At 50.0% G+C, this 27,325-nt stretch overlaps 1 protein-coding gene and 1 pseudogene across 6 annotated transcripts in view; both read left to right on the top strand.

The window, feature by feature from the left end:
- Positions 1–27,325, top strand: part of DHX40 (DEAH-box helicase 40) — a 373,950-nt gene that overhangs the window by 297,264 nt on the left and 49,361 nt on the right. For all 6 annotated transcript variants that reach the window (XM_063954056.1, XM_063954052.1, XM_063954055.1 and 3 more), the window contains one exon: positions 21,105–21,219. In XM_063954056.1, coding sequence (XP_063810126.1) covers positions 21,105–21,219 — 115 coding nt within the window. The remainder of the gene's footprint in view (positions 1–21,104; positions 21,220–27,325) is intronic.
- Positions 26,420–26,539, top strand: LOC135053176 (5S ribosomal RNA; annotated as a pseudogene).

The raw sequence follows: 27,325 nt of genomic DNA, 5'->3' as shown, positions 1-27,325 counted from the left end.
GGGTAATGAATCGCAAATATAGTAAATGTCCAGAAAATACTAATGGCCATAACTATACGCAGGAGCGATTAATCTTTACCTAACCAGCACCGGATTGTTTCTAATAAAATGTTCTTTAGTTAGGTACCAGACACAGCTGTTCAAACCCTGTCTGACCCTTCGTACCATACAAAGAGGAATTCCTCTGTCCAGCGATCATTTACATTAAACAAACTTACAGTCATTATTAAGTGGAACATTATCTATAAAACATACTATTTGGTTTTATTATTTAACGATTGAGTCGCCCGCTAGACGCACACAAACTCTACCGTAAATGCACATACCACGCGCTCGTGCGCATGGCCGAGGCGCCATCACGCGGTTGCGAGTATCCGCACGCACGGGAGAGAATGTGCACGTGCAGCAGGCACGCGCATAGAGTGGATATATGGCAACGTGTAGCATGATATTTTTCCGACTTTGACAGAACTAACCCATTCTGGTTCAGCCCCGCTATGCTGGGAAGATGCACTGCCCTGAGTACCCAGTAGTGAGCCCCCTGGTGAAGAGGAACACTCCGCTGTACAAGAAACACACTCTTTGCCTGACATAATGTAAATGTGACAGCACACACACAGGAAAAGGTTAAGCACAATTAACCCAGAAAGAGCCCTTCAGGGAGACACAGAGTAACTTGGAGCCAGCCCCCACCACGCCCTTATCGCTAATGCCAAGCTTAGCCGGGTCGCAGACTAAGTACCCTGATAGGGGACTTAGTACATTAATAATTGCTCCCCCCCTTCTATGACCCCCTGGTAACGTTGAGGTAATCTGGAGTCACACTGGAGGAGCTGCGCGTCCCTGTCAGTCAGCGTCTGTGTCCACTGCAGAGGGAAAATGGCGCTGGTGAGCTGCTGGATCCTCTCATAGAGAAGCCCCACCCCTTCAATGGCGCCCGGTCTTCCCGCTTTTTTTACACTGATTGAGGTAATCTGTTGCTTAAAATGGAGAGCAAACCGTTTTAAGGCTGTTTTTGTCAGTGTGGGTACTGTGCACAATGTACTGAGACACAGCTGTGTACTGTGTATGGAGACGCATTCCGCCCCTGTTAGAAGCCATGCGTCTCCGTACCCTCATGCCGCCATAATGCCCGGCGACCCGCTAGTTGGGACGCCGGCTTAGTACTCACCACTCTTCTTTCTTCTGGCTCTGTTAGGGGTGCTGCGGGAATGTACGCTCGCCGTGGTGGGGCTTGCGAATAGTTCCCTCAGGAGCTCAGTGTCCTGTCAGCGGGGAACGGGACCATTAACCCTTCAAGAAGTTGGGCCACTCCCCCCCCCCCCCCCCCCAAGTTCCACGAAGCAGGCATGCTTGCCTGAAAACAACAAACATTTAAAACTAGGTGATTCATTGCACCCTACTGGGCGCTCTTCACACCGTCGTTAGGGGCTACGCCCCGTTAACCCCTGCACACCTTTGGACATACGCAGGCCGGTAGATAACAGAATCAGAAACACAGGGCAGTATAGAGGGCATACAGAAATGGTGTCCGGTTGAGAAAAGATAGAGAGGCGTAGGAGGGGAGAAAGGGAATGTACAGAAACGCTGTGCGATCGGTAAAGGATAGGGAGAGGCAGGGTGGTAGGGAGAGGATAAAGAGAGGGAAGGTGTTAGAAAATACCGTTGCAAAAGGCTACGACCTGTAACCCCTGCACGGGCTTCAGCTGTGCTATAATTGTTATTATATGGAGTATTACCTGCAAAAAAGTTTATGCTAGTGGGTAAATATTGCAAGGGGGAAGGGCGTGCGATTGTCAAGGGGGCGTAGCCCTTTGTGAGGGCGTGAAGAGTGGCCGCAGGGCACAATGAATAACATAGTGTAGTATATACTGCTAGTGTATACAGCGCAGCTTATACACACAGTGGACACAGGTATCAGAGCTGCGTATACACACAATGGACACAGGTAGCAGCGCAGCTTATACACACAGTGGCCACAGGTAATGGAGCCACATATCCACACAGTGGCCAGCGGTAGCAGGGCAGCTTATACACACAGTGCCCACAGGTAGCAGAGGCGTTGATACACACAGTGCCCACAGGTATCAGAGACGTTGATACACAACGTGCCCACAGGTAGCAAAGCAGTTTATACACACAATGACCACAGGTAGCAGTGGTGCTTATACACACAATGGCCCCCGGTAGCAGTGCCACTTCTACACACAATTCCCATAGGTAACAGAGGCACTTATACACACAGTGGCCACAGGTAGCTGAGCCGCTTATACACACAATGGCCACAGGTAGCAGCACCACTTATACACACAATGGCCACTTTTAGCAGCACCACTTATACACACAATGGCCACTGGTAGCAGTGTCACTTATACACACAATGGCCACAGGTAGCAGCACCACTTATACACACAATGGCCACAGGTAGCAGCACCACTTATACACACAAGCAGCACCACTTATACACACAATGGCCACTGGTAGCGGTGTCACTTATACACACAATGGCCACAGGTAGCACCACCACTTATATACACAATGGCCACAGGTAGCAGTGGCGCTTATACACACAAGGGCCACAGGTAGCAGTGGCGCTTATACACACAATGGCCACAGGTAGCAGTGTCACTTATACACACAATGGCCACTGGTACCAGAGCCGCGTATACACACAGTGGCCACAGGGAGCTGTGCCACTTATACACAATGGCCACAGGTAGCAGTGTCGCTTAGACACATAATGGCCACAGTATTACTTTTTGTTTATTAATCCAATGTCCATTGGTAGCAACTATACTCACAGAAGTTCAGTGTGTGTGGGGGGTTTGGAAAGAGGGTGGGTTCAGTGAGGTGGAGGTGCCTATCCGTGCCGCTGATCACCCCAATTCAGGGAATCACTTGTAGCGGCTGCGGATGGTGTCCGAGGTGCTACGTGTGGTGGAGGGGTGGGTGCGGGAGGGGGTCCAGAGGTGTTGCGGGTGGTGGAGGGGTGGGTGCAGTGGCACGGATGGCAGAAAGGGTGCAGAGGTGCTGTGGGTGGGGGAGGGGTAGGAGTGGAGGGGGCGTGGATGGGGGATGGGGTCTAGAGGTGGGGTCTAGAGGTGCTGCGGGTGGGGGAGGTGCGGAAAGGTAGTGTAGATGCTGTTGGTGGGGGAGGAGTGGGTGCGGGGGGCTGTGGATGAAGGAGGGGGTCTGGAGGTGGTGTGCATGGGGGAGGGGCGATGTAGTGGGGGGTTGTTTGGGGAGGTGGGGTTGCAGGGAGGGTGAGGTTGGGTGATAGGTTCTAGAAGTGCTTCGGGTGGAGGAGTGGCTGCAGGGGAGCCGTGGATGGGGTCCGGAGGTGCTGTGGGAGGTGGTCCAGAGGTGCTGCGGGTGGGGGAGGTGTGGTAGGTCCACGAATGGGGGAAGGTGTCTATAGATGATGCGGGTGGGGGAGGGGCCAGAGGTGCTGTGGTTGGGGGAGGGGCGGCTGCGGGGTGTGGTGGGGGTCCGGATGCGCTGTGGGCAGGGGAGGGGGCGGGGGTGCTGCGGGTGGGGGTGCTACGGGTGGGGGTGGAAGCGGGAGTGCCGCGGGTGGGAGGGGGATGTGGTAGATGCTGTGGGTGGGAGGGGGGCATGTGCAGCAGTTGTGGGGCAGATGTGGTGGATGCTGTTGGTGCGGCGGGTGGAGTGGAGGATGCAGGGGTGTAGCGGGGGAGAGAGGTGGGTATAGGGGTGCAGGGGTGCTGCGGGTGGTGGAGGGGTGGTGGGTGCTGCGGGTGTGGGTGCTACGGGTGGGGGAGGGGCGTGTGCCGCGGGTGGGGGCGGATGTGGTGGATGCTGTGAGTGCCGCGGGTGGGGGAGGTGCGGGGGGGGAGGGTTGGGTGCAGGGGTGTAGCGGGGAGAGAGGTGGGGAAGGGGAGGGGGTACTGTGGGTGGGGGAGGGGTTGGGGGTTTGCGGGTTGTGGTTGATACGGGTGGAGGAGGGGGCGGGAGTGCTGCGGGTGGTGGAGGGGCATGTGCGGGGGACGGATGTGGTGGGAGGGGGAGAGGTGGGTATGGGGGTAGGGTGGGGGAGGTGCAGGGGGTGTAGGGGGGTTAGAGGTGGGAACGGGGGTGGGGGAGGGGCAGGGGTGCCACGGGTGGGAGAGGAAGGGGGAGGGGCGGTTTGTGGGTGCTACGGGTGGGGGAGGGGGCGGGAGTGGTGTGGGTGGGGGAGGGGCGTGTACCGTGGGTGGGGGACAGATGTGGTGGGTGCTGTGAGTGCCGCGGGTGGGGGAGGGGCGGGGGGTGCTGCAGATGGGGGAGGGTGCGGGAGTGCTGCGGGTGGTGCTGCAGGTGTGGGTGCTACGGGAGGGGGCGGGGGTGGGAGTGCCGTGGGTGGGGGAGGGGCGGGAATGCTGCGGGTGGGGCATCTGCTGCTGGTGGTGGAGGGGCGGGAGTGCCGCGGGTGGGGGAGGGGTTGGGGGTGCAGCAGATGTGGGTGCTATGGGTGGGGGTGCCGCGGGTTGGGGAGGGGCGGAAGTGCCACGGGTGGGGGAGGGGCGGGGGGGTGCTACAGATGTGGCTGCTATGGGTGGGGGAGGGGGCGGGAGTGCTGCGAGTGGGGGAGAGGTGGGGGTGCTGCAAATGTGGCTGCTACGGGTGGGGTAGGGGACGGGAGTGCCGTGGGTGGGGGAGGGGCGGGGTGTGCTGCAGATGTGGCTGCTATGGGTGGGGGAGGGGGCGGGAGTGCCGCTGGTGGGGGAGGGGCGGGGGGGTGCTGCAGATGTGTGTGCCATGGGTGGGGGAGTGAGTGTTGTGGGTGGGGGGTGCTGCAGATGTGTGTGCCATGGGTGGGGGAGTGAGAGCCGCGGGTGGGGGGTGCTGCAGGTGTGGGTGCCGCGGGTGGGAGGGTGCCGCGGGTGGGTGGCGGATGTTGTGAAGGCTGTGGGTGCCGCGGGTGGGAGGGGGGCGGCAGTCAGTGGTCGTCCACGGCATTCTCCTCCAGACTGTGCGGCAGCTGAGCAGTCACTGGCTGCAGTGTCACCAGGGTGCAGGGAGTGTACGGGGAGGGGGGAGAGAGGGGAGTGGGCGGAGATGGGGAGGGGACTGGGCGGACCGAGGGAGGGGACTGTTCCTGGCCTGCATCCAGCCACCCAGATCTGTGACTGTGACTCCGCCCAGCGTTAGAAATGCAGGCACAGAGTCATAAGGCTATTATATAGGACAGGGGTGGCCAACCAGTCAAAGGCAAAGAGCCAGAAAAGATCTGTAGTCAAGGGCAAGAGCAACTACCATTTTTAGTCATGTTGTACAGTGCCACATACATATAATGCCCCAGTACAGTGCCACATACATATAAATATGCCAATATATGGGTGCCTCCACACTGCGAGAAACATATGTCCCCACAGTGCCAGATACATATATGCCTCCACACTGCCAGAAACATATCTCCCCACAGTGCCACATACATATATGCTCCCAGTGCCAGATACACATGTCCCCACAGTGCCACATACATATATGCCCCCAGTGCCAGATACACATGTCCCCACAGTACCAGATACATATATGCCCCCAGTGCCAGATACACATGTCCCCACAGTGCCAGATACATATATGCCCCCAGTGCCAGATATACATGTCTCCACAGTGCTAGATACACATGTGCCCCACGGTGCCAAGTACACATATGCAACACAGTGCCAAGTACACATATGCCCCACAGTGCCAAATACATATCTGCCAGATATGTCCCCAGTGCCAGATATACATGTCCCCACAGTGCCAGTTATGCCCCCAGAGCCAGATATACATGTCCCCACAGTGCCAGCTATGCCCCCCAGTGCCAGATATGCCCCCAATGCCAGATAGACATGTCCCCCCAGTGCCAGTTATGCCCCCAGTGCCAGATATACATGTCCCCCCAGTGCCAGTTATGCCCCCAGTGCCAGATATACATGTCCCCCCAGTGCCAGCTATGCCCCCAGTGCCAGATATACATGTCCCCCCAGTGCCAGCTATGCCCCCAGTGCCAAATATACATGTCCCCACAGTGCCAGATATACATGTCCTCACAGTGCCAGCTATGCCCCCAGTGCCAGATATACATGTCCCCACAGTGCCAGCTATTCCCCCCCAGTGCCAGATATGCCCCCAATTCCAGATATACATGTTCCCCAGTGCCAACTATGCCCCCAGTGCCAGATATACATGTCCTCACAGTACCAGCTATGCCCCAGTTCCAGATATACATGTCCTCACAGTGCCAGCTCTGCCCTCAGTGCCAGTGTCCCCACAGTGTCAGATATACCCCACAGTGCCAGATATGCCCCCAGTGCCAGATATACATGTCCTCACAGTGCCAGCTATGCCCCCAGTGCCAGTGTCCCCACAGTGCCAGACATGCCCCCAGTGCCAGTGTCCCCACAGTGTCAGATATGCCCCCAGTGCCAGATATACATGTCCCCAGAGCAAGCTATGCCCCCAGTGCCACATATATATGTCCCCACAGTGCCAGATATGACCCCAATGCCAGATATACATTTCCCCCCTACCCTTCCCCCATGCTGCTCACCGCGTTGCTGCTGTTTTTTTAGGGGAGGGGAGCGCAGCACGCGACTCTCCTGACCCTCACTCTCCGGCGGCGGTTTCTCTCTTCAATTAGGCGCCGGTCCGTGAGCCAATCAAAACTCACGGTCCGGCAGCCAATCAGGAGCCTCAGCTGCCGGTCCGCGAGCTCTGATTGGCTCATGGACCGGTGCTGAATTGAAGAGACACCGCCGGAGACAAGAAAAGTGTGTGTGCCGGGCAGCGGTTGCCAGGAGCCGGCCAAGCCGCTTGCGGCGGATGAAAGAGCCACATGCGGCTCGAGAGCCACGTGTTGGCCACCGCTGATATAGGAGATAAATGCAGAAAACTCTTCAGGAGCTTCCATAAGCGTGACCGCCTCCTCCGGGCACATTTTCTAAACTAAGTCTGGTAGGAGGGGCATAGAGGGAGGAGCCAGCCCACACTGTCCAATTCTTAAAGTGTCCATGGCTCCCAGTGGACCTGTCTATACCCTACGGTACTAAATGGAACCCCGGTATCCTCTAGGACGTTACAGAAATATGAGGTACTATCTGAAAAATGGAGATAAGTAGCAGGTAAAAGTGTTCTGTAGGGGGAATTCAATTGTTTTCAGCTGCAGGTAATTAGTGAAGCAGTTCATTTGCTTCTTTGGGCGCGAATGCCGTGGGAGGACACATTTCTGAGATGGCAAGAATAAATGTACATAAAGCCCGTGGTTTGGGTGCCTGTGCACCAATTTTCAGAAATGCTTCCATTGCTAATTTTAGATACCATTGAAACAGCAATAAACCGCATGTGTTACACGTGCAGTATTATATGTAGTACAGCAATTTACTAGGGAATTCAAAAATATATAGGCCAGACGTTGTGAGAAAATAGTAATTTATATACTCAAGGTCTGTAAGTATGTGATCTTTTGAACTGGAGACCTTTGAGTTTTGTTCCGTCTGTGTTGCACCAAAAGAACCTGTTTATCAAGCAATATATTAACCATAGTTAAAGTGTTCTCTGTAGTTCAATGTTAGTTAAATTGTGTCCCTGAAGTTTCACATTCTACAGCAATGTGATGGAGATTTCAAATATATCTCCGGCAAAAAGCTCATTAGCGCTGAAGACTGCTGTCTCCATTATTATCAAAGGGGACTACAGTCTGACTCATATGTACCAAACTCTAAAAAGCAAAGCTTTTTGGAGTTTGGGCCCGTTGGGCTGCACCACGTCCCTCACAACTTCAGATTGTGTAAATCGATTTTTTTTTCCTATGGAGGGATTATCGCAGGAGAGGGATATTACAGTACCTCTCCCGCTGCCTTCGCCCTGCTCCAAAATTGACAGTTTGCATGTGCATTGTCATAGTTACAGGAAGTGTCTTTTAGAAATGTGGAGATGTAACTTGGAGAGACAGCGTTTATTGCTACTGCTATTCCTGCAAGGGGATCCAGTCACTAGGTCAACAGTAAGTATGTCGATATGGTTTCTAGGTCGACAGGGACTTTAGGTCGACATGTACTAGAGTCCCTGTCGACCTAGAACCCATGTCGACCTACTTACTGTCCACAAATAGTGGTCGACCTAGACACTGTCGACCTAAGTCTAGTCTGTCTAATACCCCTTTCACACTGCCAATGCCGGATCCCACCCGGGAATTGGAAGCGGGTCCTTCCTGGGTGGGATCCGGCATTGGCAGCTGCTGCTGGCTTCCCCGACCCGGCAATAAGCCGGGCGGGGGGCGGAGCCGACGCTGGGAGATGAGCTCATCTCCGCGCCGCCTCTCCCTATCTAGTAAACGGGTCCCGGGTTGCATCGACCCGGGAGCCCGTTTACGCAGCCACTGACCCGGTATTCAACCCGGGTATAACACTGCTTTATACCCGGGTTGAATTGCCGGGTCAGGCGACCCACGATTTCGGCAATGTCCCTTTCACACCGCACGCCGACCCGGCAATATGCCAGGTCGATACCAGGTTATTTGTGCGGTGTGAAAGGGGCATTAGATACCACACACCCCTGCGAGTTACAGTTTGTACATAGTCCGTAGCTGTTTTTATAAAAACTGAAAAAGTCAGCCACATAATTATTTTTCTCTAACGTCCTAAGTGGATGCTGGGGACTCCGTAAGGACCATGGGAATAGCGGCTCCGCAGGAGACTGGGCACAAAAGTAAAGCTTTAGAACTACCTGGTGTGCACTGGCTCCTCCCCGTATGACCCTCCTCCAAGCCTCAGTTAGATTTTTGTGCCCGAACGAGAAGGGTGCACACTAGGTGGCTCTCCTGAGCTGCTTAGTGAAAAGTTTAGTTTTAGGTTTTTTATTTTCAGTGAGACCTGCTGGCAACAGGCTCACTGCATCGAGGGACTAAAGGGAGAAGAAGCGAACTCACCTGCGTGCAGAGTGGATTGGGCTTCTTAGGCTACTGGACATTAGCTCCAGAGGGACGATCACAGGCCCAGCCATGGATGGGTCCCAGAGCCGCGCCGCCGGCCCCCTTACAGAGCCAGAAGACAGAAGAGGTCCGGAAAATCGGCGGCAGAAGACGTCCTGTCTTCAACAAGGTAGCGCACAGCACTGCAGCTGTGCGCCATTGCTCTCAGCACACTTCACACTCCGGTCACTGAGGGTGCAGGGCGCTGGGGGGGGGCGCCCTGAGACGCAATAAAAACACCTTGGATAGCAAAAAATGCATCACATATAGCTCCTGGGCTATATGGATGCATTTAACCCCTGCCAGAATACATAGAAAAATGGGAGATAAGGCCGCCGATAAGGGGGCGGAGCCTATCTCCTCAGCACACTGGCGCCATTTTCCCTCACAGCTCCGTTGGAGGGAAGCTCCCTGGCTCTCCCCTGCAGTCACTACACTACAGAAAGGGTTAAAAAAGAGAGGGGGGCACTAATTACGCGCAGTATTAAATAAAACAGCAGCTATAAGGGGAAAAACACTTATATAAGGTTATCCCTGTATATATATATAGCGCTCTGGTGTGTGCTGGCAAACTCTCCCTCTGTCTCCCCAAAGGGCTAGTGGGGTCCTGTCCTCTATCAGAGCATTCCCTGTGTGTGTGCTGTATGTCGGTACGTTTGTGTCGACATGTATGAGGAGAAAAATGATGTGGAGACGGAGCAGATTGCCTGTAATAGTGATGTCACCCCCTAGGGGGTCGACACCTGAGTGGATGAACTGTTGGAAGGAATTACGTGACAGTGTCAGCTCTGTATAAAAGACAGTGGTTGACATGAGACAGCCGGCTACTCAGCTTGTGCCTGTCCAGACGTCTCATAGGCCGTCAGGGGCTCTAAAGCGCCCGTTACCTCAGATGGCAGATATAGACGCCGACACGGATACTGACTCCAGTGTCGACGGTGAAGAGACAAATGTGACTTCCAGTAGGGCCATACGTTACATGATTGAGGCAATGAAAAATGTTTTACACATTTCTGATAATACGAGTACCACCAAAAAAGGGGTATTATGTTCGGTGAGGAAAAACTACCTGTAGTTTTCCTGAATCTGAGAAATTAAATGAGGTGTGTGATGATGCGTGGGTTTCCCCCGATAACAACTGATAATTTCTAAAATGTTATTGGCATTATATCCTTTCCCGCCAGAGGTTAGGGTGCGTTGGGAAACACCCCCTAGGGTGGATAAAGCGCTCACACGCTTGTAAGGGCTCTACCCTCTCCTGAGATGGCCGCCCTTAAGGATCCTGCTGATAGAAAGCAGGAGGGTATCCTGAAATGTATTTACACACATACTGGTGTTATACTGCGACCAGCAATCGCCTCAGCCTGGATGTGCAGTGCTGGGTTGGCGTGGTCTGATTCCCTGACTGAAAATATTGATACCCTAGATAGGGACAGTATATTTTTGCCTATAGAGCATTTAAAAGATGCATTTCTATATATGCGTGATGCACAGCGGAATATTTGCCGACTGGCATCAAGTCTAAGTGCGTTGTCCATTTCTACCAGTAGAGGGTTATGGACACGACAGTGGTCAGGTGATGCGGATTTCAAACGGCATTTGGAAGTATTGCCTTATTAAGGGGAGGAGTTATTTGGGGTCGGTCTTTCAGACCTGGTGGCCACGGCAACAGCTGGGAAATCCACGTTTGTACCCCAGGTCGCCTCTCAACATGAGAAGACGCCGTATTATCAGGCGCAGTCTTTTCGTGGACAAGCGGGCAAAAGGTTCCTCATTTCTGCCCCGTGACAGAGGGAGAGGAAAAAGGCTGCAGAAATCAGCCAGTTCCCAGGAACAGAAAACCTCTCCCGCCTCTGCCAAGCCCTCAGTATGACGCTGGGGCTTTACAAGCAGAATCAGGCACGGTGGGGGGCCCGTCTCAATGAATTTCAGCGCGCAGTGGGCTCACTCGCAAGTAGACCCCTGGATCCTTCAGGTGATATCTCAGGGGTACAAATTGGAATTCGAGACGTCTCCCCCTCGCCGTTTCCTAAAGTCGGCTTTACCGATGTCTCCTTCTGACAGGGAGACAGTTTTGGAAGCCATTCACAAGCTGTATTCCCAGCAGGTGATAATCAAGGTACCCCTCCTGCAACAGGGAACGGGGTATTATTCCACACTGTTGTGGTACCGAAGCCGGACGGCTCGGTGAGACCGATTCTAAATCTAAAATCTTTGAACACTTACATACAGAGGTTCAAATTCAAGATTGAGTCACTCAGAGCAGTGATTGCGAACCTGGAAGAAGGGGACTACATGATGTCTCGGGACATCAAGGATGCTTACCTTCATGTCCAAATTTACCCTTCTCACCAAGGGTACCTCAGGTTTATGGTACAGAACTGTCACTATCAGTTCAGACACTGCCGTATGGATGGTCCACGGCACCCCGGGTCTTTACCAAGGTAATGGCCGAAATGATGATATTCCTTCGAAGGAAGGGAATTTTAGTTATCCCTTACTTGGACGATTCCCTGATAAGGGTAAGATCCAGGGAACAGTTGGAGGTCGGTGTAGCACTATCTCAGGTAGTGTTGCGGCAGCACGATTGGATTCTCAATATTCCAAAATCGCAGCTGGTTCCGACGACTCGTCTTCTGTTCCTAGGGATGATCCTGGACACAGTCCAGAAAACGGTGTTTCTCCCGGAGGAGAAAGCCAGGGAGTTATCCGAGCTAGTCAGGAACCTCCTAAAACCGAGCCAAGTCTCAGTGCATCAATGCACAAGGGTTCTGGGTAAAATGGTGGCTTCCTACGAAGCAATCCCATTCGGCAGATTCCACGCAAGAACTTTCCAGTGGGACCTGCTGGACAAAGGGTCCGGGTCGCATCTTCAGATGCATCAGCGGATAACCCTGTCACCAAGAACAAGGGTGTCCCTCCTGTGGTGGTTGCAGAGTGCTCATCTTCTAGAGGGCCGCAGATTCGGCATTCAGGACTGGGTCCTGGTGACCACGGATGCCAGCCTGCGAGGCTGGGGAGCAGTCACACAGGGAAGGAATTTCCAGGGCTTATGGTCAAGCCTGGAGACATCACTTCACATAAATATCCTGAAGCTAAGGGCCATTTACAAGGCTCTAAGCTTAGCAAGACCTCTGCTTCAAGGTCAGCCGGTGTTGATCCAGTCGGACAACATCACGGCAGTCACCCACGTAAACAGACAGGGTGGCACAAGAAGCAGGAGGGCAATGGCAGAAGCTGCAAGGATTCTTCGCTGGGCGGAAAATCATGTGATAGCACTGTCAGCAATTCCGGGAGTGGACAACTGGGAAGCAGACTTCCTCAGCAGACACGACCTCCACCCGGGAGAGTGGGGACTTCACCCAAAAGTCTTCCACATGATTATAAACCGTTGGGAAAAACTCGACAGGTATTGCGCCAGGTCAAGGGACCCTCAGGCAATAGCTGTAGACGCTCTGGTAACACCGTGGGTGTACCAGTCAGTGTATGTGTTCCCTCATCTGCCTCTCATACCCAAGGTACTGAGATTGATAAGATGGAGAGGAGTAAGCACTATATTCGTGGCTCCGGATTGGCCAAGAAGGACTTGGTAACCGGAACTTCAAGAGATGCTCACGGAGGATCCGTGGCCTCTACCTCTAAGAAGGGACCTGCTCCAGCAAGGACCCTGTCTGTTCCAAGACTTACCGCGGCTGCGTTTGACGGCATGGCGGTTGAACGCCGGATCCTGAAGGAAAAAAGGCATTCCGGATGAAGTCATCCCTATCCTGATCAAAGCCAGGAAGGATGTAACCGCAAAACATTATCACCGCATTTGGCTAAAATATGTTGCGTGGTGCGAGGCCAGTAAGGCCCGACGGAGGAAATTCAACTGGGTCGATTCCTACATTTCCTGCAAACAGGAGTGTCTATGGGCCTGAAATTGGGGTCCATTAAGGTTCAAATTTCGGCCCTGTCAATTTTCTTCCAAAAAGAACTAGCTTCAGTCCCTGAAGTTCAGACGTTGTAAAAGGGGTACTGCATATACAGCCTCCTTTTGTGCCTCCAGTGGCACCTTGGGATCTCAATGTAGTTTTTGGGTTCCAAAAAGTCACATTGGTTTGAACCACTTAAATCTGTGGAGTTAAAATATCTCACATGGAAAGTGGTCATGCTGTTGGCCCTGGCCTGGGACAGGCGCGTGTCAGAATTGGCGGCTTTATCCTGTAAAAGCCTTATCTGATTTTCCATTCGGACAGGGCGGAATTGAGGACTCGTCCTCAGTTTCTCCCTAAGGTGGTTTCAGCGTTTCACCTTAACCAACCTATTGTGGTGCCTGCGGCTACTAGGGACTTGGAGGACTCCAAGTTGCTAGACGTTGTCAGGGCCCTGAAAATATATGTTTCCAGGACGGCTGGAGTCAGAAAATCTGACTCGCTGTTTATCCTGTATGCACCCAACAAGCTGGGTGCTCCTGCTTCTAAGCAGACTATTGCTCGTTGGATTTGTAGTACAATTCAGCTTGCACATTCTGTAGTAGGCCTGCCACAGCCAAAAATCTGTAAATGCCCACTCCACAAGGAAGATGGGCTCATCTTGGGCGGCTGCCCGAGGGGTCTCGGCTTTACAACTTTGCCGAGCAGCTACTTGGTCAGGAGCAAATACGTTGTAAAATTCTACAAAATTGATACCCTGGCTGAGGAGGACCTGGAGTTCTCTCATTTGGTGCTGCAGAGTCATCCGCACTCTCCCGCCCGTTTGGGAGCTTTGGTATAATCCCCATGGTCCTTACGGAGTCCCCAGCATCCACTTAGGACGTTAGAGAAAATAAGAATTTACTTACCGATAATTCTATTTCTCGTAGTCCGTAGTGGATGCTGGGCGCCCATCCCAAGTGCGGATTGTCTGCAATACTGGTACATAGTTATTGTTACCAAAAAATCGGGTTATTGCTGTAGTGAGCCATCTTTTCTAGAGGCTCCTCTGTTATCATGCTGTTAACTGGGTTTAGATCACGAGTTGTACGGTGTGATTGGTGTGGCTGGTATGAGTCTTACCCGGGATTCAAAATCCTTCCTTATTGTGTACGCTCGTCCGGGCACAGTATCCTAACTGAGGCTTGGAGGAGGGTCATAGGGGGAGGCGCCAGTGCACACCAGGTAGTTCTAAAGCTTTACTTTTGTGCCCAGTCTCCTGTGGAGCCGCTATTCCCATGGTCCTTACGGAGTCCCCAGCATCCACTACGGACTACGAGAAATAGAATTATCGGTAAGTAAATTCTTATTTTACATAGACCCCTTAATCAGAGAGCCACCCCACCCTGCTAGGGTCATTGCACCCCATATTTACTGGATTTTCAGCAATTATAAACCCAAGGTATTATTTTTGTAACTGAAAGTTAGGTTTGTTTGCAGTGAAAACTCTTCACAATTTTTTACATTAGGTTTTCAGGAACAGACTGTTTTAGTTTTTGACTAGAATTAATTGTACTCAATTAAAATAAATTAAATGAATGGTTTCATCTATAAATCTTTCTATGAGCGAAGCATGTCCTCTATAATACAATGGTAACCTCTAACCTTTTCACACTGCAAATTATAATTGTAGAAATACGACTTGTTATAAAACTAATATGTAAAGCATTGGTTTAGCTCCAAGCTGTCACAAGTAGAATATTATGGCAGCTTTTTTAGCGTTCACACATCTGTGGACAATGCAAATGCTGCTCCAAAGTCCCATCCCTGAGGTATATCCATACATACTGTATGAATGTGCAAGGACTGAGATGCCCACTATGAGCTTATGTAGATTCTGTAATTCTGCCTGGTGCTCCTTTAGCCACCAGCACTGGTTGCACCAGCTCTGTGCAGAGTATGTCTTCTAGTGTGAGCGATGATGATGCTGTGTACGCAAAGACTTTAACAAAGCACCTGCGACACTCCCATAACACGTATATTTTTGCGCGTCTATAGCATTACCACCCAGGAACTTCCTGCACTTTTCCAAGACATTTCTGATACCATATGTCTCAATGGCAATGGCATCTGCACCTTCGTGCATACACAGGGATGCAGTCAGGATCCCTGCGCTTGAAATCCCTACAGTTAGAATGCCGACTGATTTGGACGTAAGTACTGGGGTTAGGGTTAGGCTACGTGAGGGGACAGATAGGGTTAGGCTGTGGGCAAGGTGTGTTAGGGTTAAAATACTCGCCAGGATCCGTTTTTGAGTTTTGTGATGCCGTTGTCGACATTCTAACCTTTGGGATTTCAACCGCTGGGGTAGCGATACCATCCCCATACACACTATGTAATGCATGTGCCATATAAGTTTTTATGCGCATGCAGTACCAAAATATTGTTCAACTCTGAACAGCAGCATTGATTGCGACTCAGAATCAGGCCATATGTTTTATTTTCAGATTTTCTCTATCGTCCTAGTGGATGCTGGGGTTCCTGAAAGGACCATGGGGAATAGCGGCTCCGCAGGAGACAGGGCACAAAAAGTAAAGCTTTAGGATCAGGTGGTGTGCACTGGCTCCTCCCCCTATGACCCTCCTCCAAGCCTCAGTTAGATTTTTGTGCCCGGCCGAGAAGGGTGCAATCTAGGTGGCTCTCCTAAAGAGCTGCTTAGAAAAGTTTAGCTTAGGTTTTTTATTTTACAGTGAGTCCTGCTGGCAACAGGATCACTGCAACGAGGGACTTAGGGGAGAAGAAGTGAACTCACCTGCGTGCAGGATGGATTGGCTTCTTGGCTACTGGACATTAGCTCCAGAGGGACGATCACAGGTACAGCCTGGATGGTCACCGGAGCCTCGCCGCCGGCCCCCTTGCAGATGCTGAAACGAGAAGAGGTCCAGAATCGGCGGCAGAAGACTCCTCAGTCTTCTTAAGGTAGCGCACAGCACTGCAGCTGTGCGCCATTTTCCTCTCAGCACACTTCACACGGCAGTCACTGAGGGTGCAGGGCGCTGGGAGGGGGGCGCCCTGGGAGGCAAATGAAAACCTTTTTTGGCTAAAAATACCTCACATATAGCCTCCGGGGGCTATATGGAGATATTTAACCCCTGCCAGAATCCGTTAAGAGCGGGAGACGAGGCCGCCGAAAAAGGGGCGGGGCCTATCTCCTCAGCACACAGCGCCATTTTCCCTCACAGAAAGGCTGGAGGGAAGGCTCCCAGGCTCTCCCCTGCACTGCACTACAGAAACAGGGTTAAAACAGAGAGGGGGGGCACTAATTTGGCGTTAGAAATATATATAAAAAAGATGCTATAAGGGAAAACACTTATATAAGGTTGTCCCTATATAATTATAGCGTTTTTGGTGTGTGCTGGCAAACTCTCCCTCTGTCTCTCCAAAGGGCTAGTGGGTCCTGTCCTCTATCAGAGCATTCCCTGTGTGTGTGCTGTGTGTCGGTACGTGTGTGTCGACATGTATGAGGACGATGTTGGTGAGGAGGCGGAGCAATTGCCTGTAATGGTGATGTCACTCTCTAGGGAGTCGACACCGGAATGGATGGCTTATTTAGGGAATTACGTGATAATGTCAACACGCGCCAAGGTCGGTTGACGACATGAGACGGCCGACAAACAATTAGTACCGGTCCAGACGTCTCAAAAACACCGTCAGGGGTTTTAAAACGCCCGTTTACTTTAGTCGGTCGACACAGACACAGACAGGGACACTGAATCCAGTGTCGACGGTGAATAAACAAACGTATTCCTTATTAGGGCCACACGTTAAGGGCAATGAAGGAGGTGTTACATATTTCTGATACTACAAGTACCACAAAAGAGGGTATTATGTGGGATGTGAAAAAACTACCGTAGTTTTTCCTGAATCAGATAAATTAAATGAAGTGTGTGATGATGCGTGGGTTCCCCCCGATAGAAAATATGGGCGGTATACCCTTTCCCGCCAGAAGTTAGGGCGCGTTGGGAAACACCCCTTAGGGTGGATAAGGCGCTCACACGCTTATCAGAACAAGTGGCGGTACCGTCTATAGATAGGGCCGTCCTCAAGGAGCCAGCTGACAGGAGGCTGGAAAAATATCATAAAAAGTATATACACACATACTGGTGTTATACTGCGACCAGCGATCGCCTCAGCCTGGATGTGCAGAGCTGGGGTGGCTTGGTCGGATTCCCTGACTAAAAATATTGATACCCTTGACAGGGACAGTATTTTATTGACTATAGAGCATTTAAAGGATGTATTTCTATATATGCGAGATGCACAGAGGGATATTTGCACTCTGGCATCAAGAGTAAGTGCGATGTCCATATCTGCCAGAAGATGTTTATGGACACGACAGTGGTCAGGTGATGCAGATTCCAAACGGCACAAAGGTGTATTGCCGTATAAAGGAAGAGGAGTTATTTGGGGTCGGTCCATCGGACCTGGTGGCCACGGCAACTGCTGGAAAATCCACCGTTTTTACCCTAAGTCACATCTCTGCAGAAAAAGACACCGTCTTTTCAGCTTCAGTCCTTTCGTCCCTATAAGAGTCATATCTGCCCAGGGATAGAGGAAAGGGAAGAAGACTGCAGCAGGCAGCCCATTCCCAGGAACAGAAGCGTTCCAACCCTTATGACAAGCTCTCAGCATGACGCTGAGACCGTACAGGACCCCTGGATCCTACAAGTAGTATCCCAGGGGTACAGTTTGGAATGTCGAGACGTTTCCCCTGCGCAGGCTCCTGAAGGCTGCTTTACCAAGGTCTCCCTCCGACAAGGAGGCAGTATGGGAAAAAATTCACGAGCTGTATTCCCAGCAGGTGATAATTAAATTACCCCTCCTACAACAAGAAAAGGGGTATTATTCCACACTATATTGTGGTACTGAAGCCAGAAGACTAGGTGAGACCTATTCTAAATCTAAAAAAATTTGAACACTTACAAAGGTTCAAATCAAGATGGAGTCACTCAGAGCAGTGATAACGAACCGGGAAGAAGGGGACTATCTGGTGTCCCGAGACATCAGGGATGCTTACCTCCATGTCCCAAATTTGCCCTTATCACTAAGGGTACCTCAGGTTCGTGGTACAGAACTGTCACTATCAGTTTCAGACGCTGCCGTTTGGATTGTCTACGGCACCCCGGGTCTTTACCAAGGTAATGGCCGAAATGATGGTTCTTCTTCGAAGAAAAGGCGTCTTAATTATCCCTTACTTGGACGATCTCCTGATAAGGGCAAAGTCCAGGGAACAGTTGGAGGTCGGAGTAGCACTATCTCGGATACTGTTACAACAGCAGGGGTGGATTCTAAAGATTCCAAAATCGCAGCTGATCCCGACAACAAGTCTCCTGTGCTTAGGGATGATTCTGGACACAGTCCAGAAAAAGGTGTTTCTCCCGGAAGAGAAGGCCAGGGAGTTATCCGAGCTAGTCAGGAACCTCCTAAAATCAGTGCATCATTGCACAAGGGCCATGGTAAAAAAATGGTGACTTCCTTCGAAGCAATTCCAGTCGGCAGATTTCATGCAAGAACTTTTCAGTGGGATCTGCTGGACAAATGGTCCGGATCGCATCTTCAGATGCATCAGCGGATAACCCTATATCCAAGGACAAGGGTGTCTCTCCTGTGGTGGTTACAGAGTGCTCATCTTCTAGAGGGCCGCAGATTCGGCATTCAGTTTTGGATGTTGGTGACCACGGAGGCCAGCCCGAGAGGCTGGGGAGCAGTCACACAAGGAAAAAATTTCCAGGGAGTGTGATCAAGTCTGGAGATTTTTCTCCACATAAATATAGCTAAGGGTAAATTTATAATGCTCTAAGCTTAGCAAGACCTCTGCTTCAAGGTCAGCCGGTATTGATCCAGTGGGATAAAACATCACGGCAGTCGCCCACGTAAATAGACAGGGCGGCACAAGAAGCAGGAGGGCAGTGGCAAAAACTGCAAGGACTTTCCGCTGGGCGGAAAATCATGTGATAGCACTGTCAGCAGTGTTTCATTCCGGGAATGGAAACTGGGAAGCAGACTTCCTCAGTAGGCACGACCTCCACCCGGCAGAGTGGGAACTTCATGGGGAAGTTTTCCACATAATTGTAAACCGTTGGAAATTACCAAAGGTGGACATGATGGCGTCCCGTCTGAACAAAAAACGGGACAGGTATTGCGCCAGGTTAAGAGACCCTCAGGCAATAGCTGTGGACGTTCTGGTAACACCGTGGGTGTACCAGTCGGTGTATGTGTTCCATCCTCTGCTTTTCATACCTAAGGTGCTGAGAATTATAAGACGTAGAGGAGTAAGAACTATACTCATGGCTCCGGATTGGCCAAGAAGGACTTGGTACCCGGAACTTCAAGAGATGCTCACAGAGGACTTATGGCCTCTGCCGCTAAGAAGGGACTTGTTTCAGCAAGTACCATGTCTGTTCCAAGACTTACCGCAGCTGCGTTTGACGGCATGGCGGTGGAACGCCGGATCCTAAGGGAAAAGGCATTCAGGAACAGGTCATTCCTACCCTGGTCAAAGCCAGAAAGGAGGTGACCGCACAACATTATCACCACATGTGGCGAAAATATGTTGCGTGGTGTGAGGCCAGGAAGGCCCCACGAAGAAATTTCAACTCGGTCGATTCCTGCATTTCTTGCAAACAGGAGTGTCTATGGGCCTCAAATTGGGGTCCATTAAGGTTCAAATTTCGGCCCTGTTGATTTTTCTTCCAGAAAGAAGTGGCTTCATTTCCTGAAGTCCAGAAGTTGTCAAGGGAGTATTGCATATACAACCCCCTTTTGTGCCTCCAGTGGCACTGTGGGATCTCAACGTAGTTCTGGGATTCCTCAAAACACATTGGTTTAAAACCAGTCAAATCTGTGGATTTGAAGCATCTCACATGAAAAGTGAACATGCTCTTGGACCTGACCTGGACCAGGCGAGTGTCAAATTGGTGGTTTTTTTCTCAAAAAAGCCCATATCTGTTTGTCCATTCGGACAGGGCAGAGCTGCGGACTCGTCCCCAGTTCTCTCCCTAAGGTGGTGTCAGTGTTTCATCTGAACCAGCTTATTGTGGTGTCTTGCGCCTACTAGGGACTTGGAGGACTCCAAGTTGCTAGATGTGGTCAGGGCCCTGAAAATATAGGTTCCAGGACGGCTGGAGTCAGGAAAACTGACTTGCTGTTATCCTGTATGCACCCAACAAACTGGGTGCTCTTGCTTTTAAGCAGACTTTTGCTAGTTGGATGTGTAATACAATTCAGCTTGCACATTCTGTGGCAGGCCTGCCACAGCCAAAATATGTAAATGCCCATTCCACAAGGAAGGGGGCTCATCTTGGGCGGCTGCCCGAGGGGTCTCGGCTTTACAACTTTGCCGAGCGGCTATTTAGTCAGGGGCAAACACGTTTGTAAAATCCTACAAATTTGATACCCTGGCTAAGGAGGACCTGGAGTTCTCTCATTCGGTGCTGCAGAGTCATCCGCACTCTCCCGCCCGTTTGGGAGCTTTGGTATAATCCCCATGGTCCTTTCAGGAACCCCAGCATCCACTAGGACGATAGAGAAAATAAGAATTTACTTACCGATAATTCTATTTCTCGGAGTCCGTAGTGGATGCTGGGCGCCCATCCCAAGTGCGGATTATCTGCATTACTTGTACATAGTTACAAAAATCGGGTTATTATTGTTGTGAGCCATCTTTTCAGAGGCTCCGCTGTTATCATACTGTTAACTGGGTTCAGATCACAGGTTGTACAGTGTGATTGGTGTGGCTGGTATGAGTCTTACCCGGGATTCATAAATCCTTCCTTATTGTGTACGCTCGTCCGGGCACAGTACCTAACTGAGGCTTGGAGGAGGGTCATAGGGGGAGGAGCCAGTGCACACCACCTGATCCTAAAGCTTTACTTTTTGTGCCCTGTCTCCTGCGGAGCCGCTATTCCCCATGGTCCTTTCAGGAACCCCAGCATCCACTACGGACTCCGAGAAATAGAATTATCGGTAAGTAAATTCTTATTATTTTGCTACTGCAGAATATTTAGCACTTTAATTTATTAGTCCTATAGATTGTAAGCTTGCAAGCAGAACCCCCTTTTCTGTGTCTGTTATTGCCCAGTCTTGTTTTATTACTGTTTTTGTTCCCAATTGTAAAGTGCAATGGAATATGGTATTGCATTATAAGTAATATAAATAAATAGAAGTCCAACTAAATAGCTGTGTTTGTCTAGGAACGTCTCAGAAACAGAAGGAAGTGGAACAAAGTCATGAAGCGTTATCCAAGATGGCTGGTGGAGACAATGACTTTGCTACTCTGCTGCACATTTTTGAACAGTGCAAATCTAAGTAAGTTCGGTTAGAGAGACCAGTGATCTCATTCAAGTCCTTGATGAAAGGTAGAGATTTGCAGTCGGTTGGTCTGCACTTACTCCCCTCTTTTGCCTTGCACTTTGAATGAATATATGGACATCATAATCTTGGAGTATATGCGCCTCCCATCACTGTTTCCCTTTGTTCATGATGTTTTTCAATTTAGTTATCACTTTAGCACAGTTACTTGTGTATCAGTAGCAAGTTTTCACTTTAGACATGGTTACTTGTGGGGTTGGGTATGTGTGACCGGCCACAATATGGACGGTGGGATCCCGGCAGTCGGATGGCCGATGGGGAGGGGGGCGAGCGGAACGAAGGCCCTTGCAGGCTCGCTGCGATCGCCGCGCAGCTGGCTCGGTGTCTCGCTGTGCTCGCTACAGGTTCTATTCCCACTCTATGGGTGTTGTGGTCACCCACAAGTGGGAATAGTCCCTGTTGGTCGGCATGCCAACTGGCAGGATTTTCAGATGCCGGAATCCCGGCGTTGTTATTTTGACCTGCGGTCTCCTGACTGCCGGTCATATAAATGCAACCCTACTTGTGGATTATTAGCAAGTTATCACCTTAGACACTGTTACGAGTGGATCAGTAGCAAGTTATCACCTTAGCGCTGCTGCTCGTGGATCAGCTGCAGGTTGAACTGTTCTGGTCCCTGAGGGTTCTGCCAAACACTTTCCCATAACTATAGGAGACCAGGGCAGTCCAATATTTTTATATTTGACAGCCATACATAATAATATTGAAGTACTTAGATATCCCAGTTAGCACTGTTGGATCAATTGTGAGAAATGGAAGCTACCACCCTGACACTGCCTAGACAAGGCCAGCCTTCAAAACAGTGTCTGAGCAAGAAGGAGACTTGGGAAGGTAGCCTTAGAGAGGCCTGCTATCACTTTGAGAGACCTACAGAGTCAGTGGCTGAGACTGCAGTGAAGGAGCACCAGTCAACCATATTAAGACCTCTGTATTGGAGGGTGCCTAGAAAGAAGCAATTTCTGAAGAAAAACCACATCAAGAAAATATTGGTGACTCTGCTAAAATGTGAGATTATACTTTGTGGTCGTGACCAGGGGTTAAATTGAGACGGAACGGGGCAGAACTGCTTTCCGTCAGTTCCATTTGAGGACGGAACCAGTTCCACCTCCTTTCCGAGCCACCTAACCCAGAATGTCTGCCCGGAACTGCAGGGAGATGCCGGGCGCCTGCTGAGTTTTCGTTACCAGCGAATGCCTGGTTCCTTCCCCACAGCGGCAGCCGAAGGCAGGAGCTCACTCCTGAGCTCCGGCTTCTGGCTCTGGCAGTGTGCCCTATGGTAGAGACGTCATAGTTCCGAGGAGCAGGCAGCCAGAAGGACTGCAGCAGTCGGATGCAGGAGTGGGGCTTAAGGTGAGTATTGTGTTTACATTTTTGTGTGTGTGTAAGCAGTGCTATTACATGGGGCATTACTACTGGGGGCAATACTACATGGGGGCACTACTACGGGGGGGCATTACCACTGGGAACACTACCACAGGGGGCAATACTACAGAGGGCAATACTACACAGGGGCATTACTACTGAAAGCAATACTACACAGGGCCATTACCACTGGGGGGCAATACTACACGGGGGCATTACCACTCTGGGCTTCACTACTGGGGGCACTATTAATGAGGGCATTGTATCACTTCATAAGGGGCTTCACTCCTGGGGACATAAGGGGCACTACTACTGGGGGCACTGTATAAGGGGCACCACTACTATGTGCTGTACATAAGGGGCAATACCACTACAGTGGGCATTGCATAAGTGGCACTACTACTGTGGGCATTGTAGAAGGGGCACTACTGCTGTTGTCATAATGTGTATTAGGGGTGCTACTACTGTGGGCTTTCTGTATAAGGGGCACGAATGTGTGTCATAACATGAATAAGGTACACTACTATGTGGTGTATTGGGAAGATTGTGCTACTGTGTGGCGTAATTTGAATTGCTGATACTATTGTGTGACCACGCCCCTTTATTTTTGAGACCACACCCTTTTTTTAACGGCACACACGCTATCCCTTTATTACATAGGCACCTTAGGGGGCCTGGGGATGAGTTCCACCACCTTGTAGGACCACTTTAAGCACTGGTCATGAAGCTTTTATCCTCAATTCAAAACATTGTGGGGCAGATTTATTAAGCTTGGTGAAGTGATAAAGTGGAAGGTGATAAAGGACCAGCCAGTCAGCTCCTAACTGACATTTTTCAAACCCAGCCTGTGACATGGTAGTTAGGATCTGATTGGCTGGTGCGTTATCACCTTTCACTTTATCACTTCACCGAGCTTAATAAATCTGCCCCTCTGTATGGTGCAAACATAACAATCTTGTTAAAATTGTTGGAATGATGGATGGTGAGAAATACAAGGAGATACTGCAAGACAACCTGCTTCAGTCTTCTAGAAAACTAAAGCTTGGGAAAAAGGCCACCTTTCTGCAGAACAATGATCCCAAGAACAAGGCCAAAGCAGCACTAGCTTGGCTTATCAACAAACAGGTGAGCGTTCTGCAATGCCCAAGTCAAAATGCAAATCTCAATATAAAAGAGAATCTGTGGCACTATTTGAAAATTACAGCTACCAAGCGTCATCCAACCAAGCTGAACATCCTGGAGCAAATCTGCAAAGTAAAATGGGAAAAAATCACTACCAAACAGTGTGCAAGCCTAGTAGCTTAGTAAATCCTGACGCTTACAACTGGCCATGCTTCAAACCAGCCAACAGCCAACCAGACGATTGTCATTTGCTCCCATGCAACTAGTTGGCTGGTTGGACTGATAATCTTTAGATGTGTGGCAGGCTTTAGTTCCACCCCTGTCAGGTTTTAATTATCCACCCCCCCTTCCCTAAAATAGTGCTTCATTATGGCTTATACTAATCATGAGTGTATGTGAGGACATGGTGCCTATCTTTAATACAGTCTCTTTTTGTGCGTTAAGTGCTTTATTACAGTAAATGGGGGGTATGTAATTAGCTTTTCGCTATTTTCTCTTATGTCCTAGAGGATGCTGGGGTCCACATTAGTACCATGGGGTATAGACTGGTCCACTAGGAGCCACTGGCACATTAAGAGTTTGAGTGTGTGGGCTGGCTCCTCCCTCTATGCCCCTCCTACCAGTAAAAGTTTTCTTAGAGTTTATTATTTTACAGGGCGGCTGCTGGCAACAGCCTCCCTGCTTCGTGGGACTAAGGGGGGGAATAGTGTCCGCCCTGCGGGGTCTGTGCCACTATCTCCGCTGACAGGACACTGAGCTCCTGAGGGTGCTGATCGTTAGCCGCTCCAGGTGACCACTCACTCCCGCAGCATGCCGCCACCCCCTTACAGAGCCAGAAGACTTCGGTGGCAAGCGGGGAGCCGGTGTGAAGATGGCGGCAACAGGGTAGGGAGCGCAGTACTAACTGCGCTCCGGGGCTCAGCCGTACATAGTGCGGCACTGTGAGGGGCGCCCTGAGCCAGCGCCTATACCCTACACTGGTCAGCAAGCCTGTCAGGGTCCCCGGATCACTTCCAGCAGAAATCCTCAGGCCAGTACAATATAATGAAGAGCGGGAAGCAGCACCATGTTCGGAGGGCGGAGCTTCTCCTCAGAGCGGACCCAGCAGCGTTCAGCGCCATTTTCCTAACTACAGTTCATGTACAACAGACGCAAACGGGTTCCAGAGAGTTGTGAAAGATCCGGTGATCAAGCCTATCAGCGAAACGTACGTCAGGACTCATATGGTCACGTGGTGCGCACACGTGACCTGTAAGCCGGATCATCTCAGCCTGTCACCAGGCAACCACAAAAGCCGCGGAAGTCAGCGGCTCTCCCCACCCGCCGGAGCTCGATTGCGGGCAAACAGTGGTGGATATCCACCGGATCTTCCACAACTCTCTGGAACCCGTTTGCGGGTACAAACGGCGGGACGTAGCGGCGTTCTCCTCACTTGCTGGAGCTCGATCGTGGGCAGGAGCAGCGGGGATCAGCGGCACCCCTCCCGTTATCCACACTCACAATACCTGTACCGGAAAACCTGGGGACACAAAATCCTACACAGCTTGGTATCGTATGTAATACCGGAGTGTCTGGTATAAATATAACAGTACCTGTTATGCTTAAATTTCTAGCAGTCTCTACATTGGGAGATTAGTAAATAGTTACCTGCCAACCTACATATCCCCACAAGCTATATTACTGCTTAGTGGTAGTACTATTTTAAAATATGTCATAAAGTTTGCCAGGTTTAGACCTATGTTTCCTGATCACCACAGAATGGTTGAGGATTTATCTGCTATTAAAGCTGACACCTGTTATGTTTTGATCTAATATACATTTACACTCTTCTGCAAGAACAATATATCATATGCTGCGGTAAGAAACCAGCTGCATATCTTGTATAGGTACACACAGATGGTTTATTTATAAATTTCCATTTGTTTTTGCTGAACCAACATATGTGCCTGGGTACTCCGGAAGGTGGTGGAGTACATTTTTAGAAACTAAGAATTGTATTGAGAAATTCCCTGTTTAAATCTGTACATAAGGCATTACATGCATCCAAGCTTTCTGTTCATACCATTAAAGGGCCACCTGGTCTAGAAACTCACCAATTGAAAGTGATTATACTAATCAGTGAAAAGCATACAATTGCGGATGTACCCCACTAAAGGTGCTTAATTGCATCCAAGCACGATTGCTATATAGTGGTGGGCAGAGTTGGTACTTAGATGGGAGACCACTTTGGAACACCCTGTTACTGCAACATTTGCTTTCATCTGTATACCTCAGATGTATATACCAATGGTGGATTATTGGTTGTCAGAAAAATATAGATGCAAACCCATCAACTATAAAGGATTCTTTGTAGTAATCTTGGGATTTTTCTTGGTGATAAATGCATGCCTAGTTTTACATATTTAGACAGCACCACTACGAGTGAGTTTATTATTGACTCATATTTGACTGGTGTACAGTACTGCATAAATAAGGAAGGATTTACCTTGTTTGGATATCTGTGGCCTTGACATTTTCTTGCCATATAATTGTTATATCCAATCTGTATATTTTGAGCCTAATTGTCACATGTGTGTCCGTCCCCTTTTCTTGTGGAAAATACGACCAATTCCATTTCCTATTTAAGGTGACAAACAAAAGGGCTAGCTTAAAAAATTGCGGACATACCCCACTGGAGATGCCCAATCTCTTCCGATCTTGGAAGCCAAGCAGTGGAGGGCCGGATTAGTACTTGGATGGGAGACCACCTTGGAACATCCTGGTACTGCAAATAAATTTTGCTGCCTAAATTTAAGTCACAGATAGGAACTCGGATCCATATGACCTATGATTTAATTCTCTGCAACCATTTTTCCATTTGGGATTCTTGCAGTATGAATGATGGTCATATACTCTCTATGACGGACACTACTGAGACTAGAAGGTGACACCTTTTTGACAATATAAAAGATTTTCCGGCTTATATTATATTATAGCAATTTTTGCTAATTATCTACTCTAATCTATATAAATATTTTTGCATAATAGTCTTGAATCACATATTTATTGAACTTCGATAATTCTACATATTTTACTAAGAAACTATTAAAATCATGATTTTATCAGTATAAGACATTGATACACTTTAGTCCCTCTGAGGTTGAGTGCTCCCAAACAAGAGTCTACTTCTTTTCCATTTCCTCTCATTTGGTATTTTTTTCTCTAGTCTAGTAAGGTACACAGAGAGCGCTGGTAATTTCATTAGTTCTACCTCAAAAAGCACTGTGTGTGGGTTGGCTCCAATCTCTGTGTCTCTCTGTGGCATACTTGGGGATAAACTGTGTCTGACATTTCCCTGTGTGTGGGTGTTTAATATCTCACATAGCCATGTCTAGAGACTCTGTGTCATATGCTGCAGAAGATGTTTCCTCTCAGGCGGGATCCATTCTATGTACACAGGATTGTAATGCTTTGTCTCAGATCCCTGTTGTTGAACCTGAGTGGTTGACCTCTATCAAAGGAATGATCTCTCAGATCTCTACTAGGGTAGCTAATACAGAGACTGAAACTCAGGTGTTGA

The sequence above is a fragment of the Pseudophryne corroboree genome, chromosome 2 (genome assembly GCF_028390025.1).
Source record: "Pseudophryne corroboree isolate aPseCor3 chromosome 2, aPseCor3.hap2, whole genome shotgun sequence".
NCBI lineage: Eukaryota > Metazoa > Chordata > Amphibia > Anura > Myobatrachidae > Pseudophryne > Pseudophryne corroboree.
The sequence above is the reverse complement of the archived record's forward strand: the minus strand, read 5'-3'. Positions and strand labels throughout refer to the sequence as shown.